The sequence below is a fragment of the Saprolegnia diclina genome, assembly GCF_000281045.1.
Source record: "Saprolegnia diclina VS20 unplaced genomic scaffold supercont1.10, whole genome shotgun sequence".
NCBI lineage: Eukaryota > Oomycota > Saprolegniomycetes > Saprolegniales > Saprolegniaceae > Saprolegnia > Saprolegnia diclina.
Window position 1 is genome coordinate 525,699 of NW_008246077.1, and position 7,091 is coordinate 532,789.

At 60.0% G+C, this 7,091-nt stretch overlaps 4 protein-coding genes across 4 annotated transcripts in view; 3 read left to right on the plus strand and 1 right to left on the minus strand.

The window, feature by feature from the left end:
- The first annotated feature begins 1 nt into the window (after position 1).
- SDRG_04185 (hypothetical protein) lies at positions 2-1,632 on the plus strand. The gene is made up of 11 exons (XM_008609847.1): positions 2-68; positions 121-219; positions 264-358; positions 421-496; positions 547-629; positions 677-887; positions 932-1,024; positions 1,074-1,171; positions 1,221-1,296; positions 1,343-1,425; positions 1,475-1,632. The coding sequence occupies exons 1-11, from the start codon at positions 32-34 to the stop codon at positions 1,574-1,576; spliced, it is 1,053 nt and encodes a 350-aa protein (XP_008608069.1). The 5' UTR covers positions 2-31; the 3' UTR covers positions 1,577-1,632.
- On the minus strand, positions 1,621-4,827 carry SDRG_04186 (hypothetical protein; the record flags this gene model as incomplete). The annotated part of the gene is made up of 6 exons (XM_008609848.1): positions 1,621-1,956; positions 2,005-2,445; positions 2,494-3,462; positions 3,514-3,951; positions 4,010-4,204; positions 4,246-4,827. The coding sequence occupies 6 exons, from the start codon at positions 4,825-4,827 to the stop codon at positions 1,621-1,623; spliced, it is 2,961 nt and encodes a 986-aa protein (XP_008608070.1).
- Positions 4,828-5,282: 455 nt separating this feature from the next.
- Positions 5,283-6,766, plus strand: SDRG_04187 (hypothetical protein). The gene is made up of 4 exons (XM_008609849.1): positions 5,283-6,106; positions 6,158-6,284; positions 6,329-6,513; positions 6,559-6,766. The coding sequence occupies exons 1-4, from the start codon at positions 5,339-5,341 to the stop codon at positions 6,712-6,714; spliced, it is 1,236 nt and encodes a 411-aa protein (XP_008608071.1). The 5' UTR covers positions 5,283-5,338; the 3' UTR covers positions 6,715-6,766.
- A 191-nt stretch (positions 6,767-6,957) lies between these two features.
- SDRG_04188 (histone H3) overlaps positions 6,958-7,091 on the plus strand; it is a gene marked incomplete at its 5' end in the record, with an annotated part of 1,257 nt that continues 1,123 nt past the window's right edge. Inside the window, one exon of the mRNA XM_008609850.1 lies at positions 6,958-6,966. Coding sequence (XP_008608072.1) covers positions 6,958-6,966 — 9 coding nt within the window. The remainder of the gene's footprint in view (positions 6,967-7,091) is intronic.

The window sequence follows — 7,091 nt, forward strand, 5'->3', positions numbered from 1 at the left end:
TTTTCGCAGTGTCTTTCAGCCCAAGCCGAGAATGATGGCAGACGAGCCGCGCCGTGAGCCGCGCAGCAGTAAGCGCTGCCTGCACGAGCACTCATGCCTCATGCGACTGCCCTGCGCTAGGCATCAGCCTCCTCCAGCCGCCCAAGGCGAAGCGAGCCATCGTGGACGAGGCGCCATTGGCATCGGCCGAGCACTCGACCGCCCGTCAGCAGTCTCTCGGTACGCATCACACCGCCGCCTATGCATCACCGAGAGCATTGTAGCCCAGCGAGACGCACTCACGAGGTACTTCAACGCAGCGCGTGCATTGTACGTCCAAGGCCCCGTCGACCATGTATGGCTATCGCTAGAGAACCCGGTACGACGACCTCCTTGTCTCGTGGCACACAGCATGATGCTGTCTCTCGACGGTCCAATTAGTATGGCTTTGCGTCCTTCAACACGTCCGACGTGCTGCGGCAGCTCGTGTCGCCGCTCCGGCCAGGCCATGTCTTAGGTACGTTACATCATCGTGTCGTCGTCGCTCAGCCTAGCGTGGTCGTACAGATGACTGGACGCCCAGCGACATCTACCTCTTTGAAGTCGGCATGCGGCAGTTTGGCAAGCAGTTCCATCTCATCCAGCAGCTCGTACACACACGTTCGCACCATGGGGCGGCGTCAACCAGCGTGATTAGATCCCGACAAAGGACACGCGGCAAGTCATTGCGTTCTACTACCTCTGGAAAAAGTCGGGTCTTGCCAAGACCGTATGGATGAAGACGGCGCCAGCCAAAGACCCGTTCGGGATGAAGCTCATGAAGCTCGAGCGTCAAAAGCACGGCATCGTGCCGACGGCGTACGACCTCCTCAGCGACGGCGACGACGACACGGTCCTTGCCGTCAAGCGTACATTCGGCCGCTCTATACTCGCTTGACCACCACGCCCGTAGGCCAGTCGCTGCAGCAAGCCACCAAAAAGCGCCGCATCGAGACGGCCGTCGCGCCGCCGATCGTCGTGGCCAAAAGCGTCGAGCACATGCAAGGTCCTTCTTGCGCTACGACGGCACTTGAGATCTGACGTGGCGACTACAGACGTTCGTGCTGTCGTCACCGAGTACTTTGACGCGGTGCGCAGCTTGTATACGCCGGCACCCATCGACACGCGGGCGCTTGAAGCGTCGCTCAAGCAGGTAGACCTTCGCGGTAGTAAGTATATCGTCCGAGCTGACCTACGACTAGTGGGGGCTGGACGGCACCACGCTCTTGCGACCGACGATCGCGCTCCTCTCCAGCCTTCGCCCCGTCCACGTTCTCGGTACGGTCTACTGCTGCACTTCAGCGGTACAATGATCTCGCCGTAGACGCGTGGACGCCCAAGGAACTGAGCATCTTTGAGATCGGTCTCGAGCTCTACGGCAAGCATTTCCACTTTGTCGCGCAGCTTGTACGTTGCTACGAGGATGGAACAGGTGGGTCTCAGCATGCGACATTAGCTGCCGCGCAAGTCGACGTCCGACTGCATTGCTCTCTACTACATTTGGAAAGCGGCCAACCCACAGTACGCGACCTTGAAGCGCAAGCGGCCACAGCCATAACGCCGAACACAAACGCGGCGGTGCATGCTCCACCGTGTTGACTGTTATCGCTCCGACGTGACGGGCGCCATCGCGTGGTCGGCGCAGTCGCTGAGTGCGCGCGGTGGGCGCTCGGTCGGATGGAGGTTGCGGTCGCTGTCGCTCTCGGACCGCAGCAGCGGCTCCGACCCGTTGCGCGCACTGACCGTCTCGGGAATGCCCACAAAGTACCGGTGCATCGCATCGAGGAACCGGCGCTCGTACGCCTCGGGCGGGATCACGGTCGGCGTCGTGTACATGGTCTTGGCACTCGACTCGACCTTTTTGAGAAAATCGTACTGGTGCAAGTAGTCGATGATGGACGCGCGCAGCTCGCGCGTGCCATCGTCAAACGAAAGCAGCTACGCCACTCGCATCACGACGTGTATCAAGTTGATACAAACACGTACCAGCGAGTAGTCGATGACGTCAACGCTGACGAGAAACTCGACGTCGCGCGCAATCGCGTCCGAAAACACGGCGAGCTCGTCCTCCCGGATCGGGACTGGGATCCGGTCCATAAAGTTGCCATCCGGAAGGACACGGCGCGTCGACGTCGAGTTGGCCGCGTCGTTCGGGTCCAAGTACCGGCGGCGCATGACGCCCTTGAGGTCGTACATTTGCGTGGCTGCGAAGCCAAAGTTGGAGTTTTCCATGATGATGACGTGGGTCCACTTGGTGCCTTGGGACGGCACGCGCAGCTTGTACGCGCCGAGGATCTTGGCCAAGCACGACGGCTCGCCATTCTCAAAGCTCTTGCCGAGGTACTTAAAGTAGTCGGGCGCAAAGTCGATAAACATGTTGAACTCGGCGGCGGTGACACCCTTGAGAATGAAGCGCCGATCATGCGCCTACACAGCACGAGAGAATGACAGCACGCCATGGCACACGTAGAGTACGAGGTTGAAGAAGGCGCCCGACTTGCCACCCGACGTCGTGAACGCCGCACTCTGGCAAATCGACTCGACGTACGCGCGGTTGCCCGGGCGGCACATCTGCCGGAGCGCATGAAACTGCGTTGCAAAGTAGACCATGCACACGATGCTCCGGCCTTCGTCGTCGACGACCGAGTCGCCAAACGCCGAGACGTCCGAGGCCTCGACGGTCGGTTGCTGGAGCACGACGTGGCACTTGAAGTGGTTGGCCGACGCCGTGTTGAGGATCTGGAGCGCGGTCGCCTTGTTCATGCAGTTGGTCGCCGACAAAAGCTCGTCGGCGACGTTGATGGACCGGCACGCACTCTCGAGCTGCTGTACGTACATGGCCGAGAGGAGCGTGTACGCGATGAGCGACCCCATGTCGTCTTCGTGCACCCAGACGATCGTGTTTTGCACGCCGCTCTCCAAGTGCATGGCGCGGTCGTCAAAGAGCCGGCGCAGCGCCTGCCGCACGTCTTGCTTGTGCTGCTTTTGCGCCGCGGCGACCACATGACCGTTGTGGCTTGGCGCGAAGTAGTCCTTGAAGTCCTTTTGCTCCTTTGGTGCCGCTCGGTACGATGCCATCGATCGGCTGAGCGTCTCGGTCGAGTCGCTCGATGCGCTGCTCGAGAGCCGGTAGAGACTCGAGTTGCTGCCTTGCCCGTCGAGTACGGTCGGTAGCGTGCTGCCACTCGCGGGCGACGCCTCGTCGGGCCGCGTCCACTGCGTCGGGATCGAGCTCCGGCGCTGCGCCGACGCGGTCCGCTTGGCGTTCACGAGACGCTTCGACGTAGCCGACTGAAACGCAAAGATGCCCTCAATGACGCGGATGCAGCTCTGGTACAAGTCCTCCTTGACGCGGTTGATCTCGAGAAGACTCTCGGTGGCCTGGAGACTCTGGATACGCAGCTCAAAGCCCTCAAAGACGTCGGCAGCGTTCGAGCGGAGACGCTACTCGTGCTCATCAGAGCGGTGTCGACATCGTGGCAAATAGTATCGTACCTCGACGTCGGGGGCGAGGTCTTCGAGGATGAGCTTCCCGTCCGCAACGAGCTTTTTGATACGAAAGTCGTCGAGGCCGCACCCAGACGCCTCGGCAAGATCCAGAAGCATGCTCATGACAAACGTTTTGGCCGCGCCAAAGAGCTTTTCGGTGCGTCGGACGAGCGGGACGTAGCACGTCTCGACGTACTTGGTGTGCGGCATCTCGCGCACGGTGGACGAGACCTTGAGCGAGTAGGGCTGCCACGCCTTGGGTTTGTGCTTCCGGAACGAGCCGTCGACGACACCAGGGAGTGCGTCGTCGCCGTCGCCCATCATGAAGGACGACCGGCGGTTGATGATCATGCTGCTGATCGCAGCCATCCAGTCGGCGCGCGTCGGTCCGCTCGGCGCGTTGAGGCGCAGGCGCGTCTTGCCATTGAGAATCTCAAACGCAAACTACAAAGAGCACCATTGAAATAGGAAACTCGGACCAATTCACAATCCATCTCTGGACCTGGTGGCGCAAATTGCTCGTCGGCGGGTACGTGATCGCAAACACCGACGTGTGGCCGTTGATGTAGACTTGTCCGAGCTGGAGAAGCGAATTGAGGTCCTTGAGGTACACGAGCGTGTTGAAGTCGTTGCGCAAGATGAAGTAGCGCAGCTTCCACGTGTGCGAGTACGACCCGCACTTGCCAAGCCACCCTTCCTACGTCAGGATGAGCAAACGCGGTCGGAGCCCGTCGGTACCATGACAATGTTGCTCTTGTCGAACGTCATGTTTTGCATGTGATTGATCGGCGTCGACCGGCAGTGCAGTACGTGCGAGAGGCGCGAGTCCACGCGCAGCGACCGATAATACCGGCCTTCGTCGGTCTCGAACGACGCGCGTGTCGTCGGCGGCTGGCAGGACGCAAGCTTAATGCGCATGCGGATCCATCGGCGCCGGCGCACAAAGTCCTGCGGCCGGCGCTTCGCCTTTGTCATGCCCTTGGCCAAGTGCTTGTTCATGGCCGAAATACTCGTGCCATACGTCCAGCCGTCGAGGTCGCACGCCGTATAGGTCGTGTCGACAACCCATGGGTGGTTCCAGCGCCAGTAGTGCTTGAGGTCGTCGCCCATGTCGTTCTCGTCGCTTGGCGAGAAGGTGCTTTGGAACACACAGAAGCGCGAGGTTGGGATGTTGCCGGTCCGGTCGAGCCACCGGCGCGACTCGGCCCGCCACTCGAGCGGGAACTTGTACGGGTGGAGCGTCTGCACCTCGAAGACCTCTTCCAGCACCGTCTCCATGCCATGCTCGTCGTCCAGGCTTCGTATCCTCTCGGCCTGCATGCGTCCGTCGTGGCCAGCTAATGGTCAATGATGGCGTCACCACGGCCCCGTTACTGCGGCTGCCGAAACTAGGACTTGTCCTACTTTCAGTTTCGGCGGCCGCGGATTGGTGCGTTTCGGCCAATCATACGCGAGAAGCACCACCTGGACCCTGCTCCAGTCTCTGCCGCTTCCCGGTTGCTTGCCCTTGTATACACGGCGTAAACAGCTCGTACGATAGCTTGCGTCAACGGCCGCATCGTGTCCTAGGCCGCGTAGGACCTACTGCATCGACTTATCTATAACGCGCTAAAGATGTCCAAACCCTGGCGACCGTCGCCGCGTCTTTGGTGAATACGCCATCGCTGCGACTGGCGTTTAACGCGTTTAGCGCGCGTCGAGCATCGCACTTAATCGAGATGCGAACTTTACCGAAGCTGCAGTTGGTGAAGTTGTGTCTGGATTATACGCGTATCCGGATACGGGCGGGAGGGCAAAATATTCCGCGATCACCCTTTCGTCAATCAGCAGCATGAGCAAGCGCGCCGGCCGTGCACGGAGCTTGAGCCCCCAGCGGGAGATGACGGGGCCGTCGCCCAACCCGCGGACGCCGTCGGAGGTCGAGGGCAACCGGTTCCCGGACTCGCCGCCAGCGACCAAGACGGCGAAAGCGGGCAGTAGCTTCCGTCTCGACGTGCAGGGCAGCTTCCACAACGTCGTCAAGCTCGTGCAAACGGCGTTCGTCGAGCGGGACGGCGAGATGGCCTCGGGCTGGATGCTCGTTGAGACCGACGCCGGGCAAATCGACGCGCTCGATGCGGCGCTCGATACGGTGCGCGACGCCTTCCTCTTCTCGACGTCGTTGACCGAGAACAAGCTCGATCTAAGCGCGCAGTCGATCATCTCGCGCTGCGAGAAAGTCGCCGAGCGCATCGTCGACCAGACCGACATGCGCGACGTCCTTGGCACCAACTGGTCGGACATGAACGTCTTTGCGAACCTCTCCAACAACCTCAAGGAGATCAAGGGACTCGTCATTACGCCCGTCGTGCGCCGGGACAAGGCGGCCGAGCGCAAGATTGGCAAGCGCATCGATCGCTTCGTCGCCCTCATGACGACGTCGTTCCAGTCGCTTCGCACCGACATTGCCAACCACCTCGGCGAACTCGACGACATTCTCGCCGAATGCAACGGGCTCCTCGTGGATGTCATTACGTTCCTACACATGCGTGGCCGCACCGCTGACTTTAGCGGCACGGGCGTTGCTGCGGGTGCTGCCGGCTTCATTGCCGGTGTCGTCGTACGTCCATTCTCGCCCGCGCTCTTGTTGTGCTCAAGCCATGTGGTGTAGATTACGACAGCGGCGATGCTCACGGTCCCCGTCTCGGGTGGTCTCAGCGTGCCCTTCCTTGTCGCGGGCAAGAGTCTCATGGTCTCGGGCGCCGCGACACTTGCGCCATGCGGCCTCATGCTACAGAGTCTCTATTTAGTTCGTGGCAAACAGAAGCTCATGCCTCTCTAGGCCACGAGAAGCAGCTCAAAGGCCTCACCGACCTCGTCAAGTGCCTCAAGGCGCGGATCGAGATCATGCACGCGCGCCGGGACGTGCTTGTCATGGGCCTCAACGCGTGCACGGAAGCCGACTTTAACATTCAGCAAGTCGGACTTTTCTGCCAAGACGCCACGGAGCTCGAACTCTCGTCCTACGTACGTCAATGGCCCGCCAGCGTCGTCCACTCACATCTTGCGTAGGACAACTCGCTGCCCTTCATGAGCCTCGTCGAGGCCAAGATGATGGTGCTCGAGGAAAGCATGGAAGCGTTTTCGTCGAGTCCGTCCATCTTTCACTACTGCCATGAAGAGCAAGACGACAGCGGGCTCCTGCTTCCCGACGACGACGCTAAATGAGTCTACTTTCGACTAATTGAAAAAACTATATTGGAAGCATCTCGGTCGTCACCTTCATTGGATCATACTGACTACGGCGAGTGTGATAGTCGCCAGCTCTGTCCACTTCTAGTCCTGGGTTCACACGGCCAGTGTGATAGTCGCCAGCTCTGTTCACTTCTAGTCCTGGGTCCACACGGCCTGAAGCATGACACCGATCTGCTAGTGCATCGGGAATTATCCTTTGGGCATCCGCACGTCTACATGTGCTTGGTGAACCACTCGGTTCAGCTGAGATCGCGACAACCATTATGGCTACTGGGTAAATAATGTTTCTTTGGACAATGGGTGGTGTTTAAAAACACCAAATTTGTTTGCGCGGATCGAGACACGCGCAG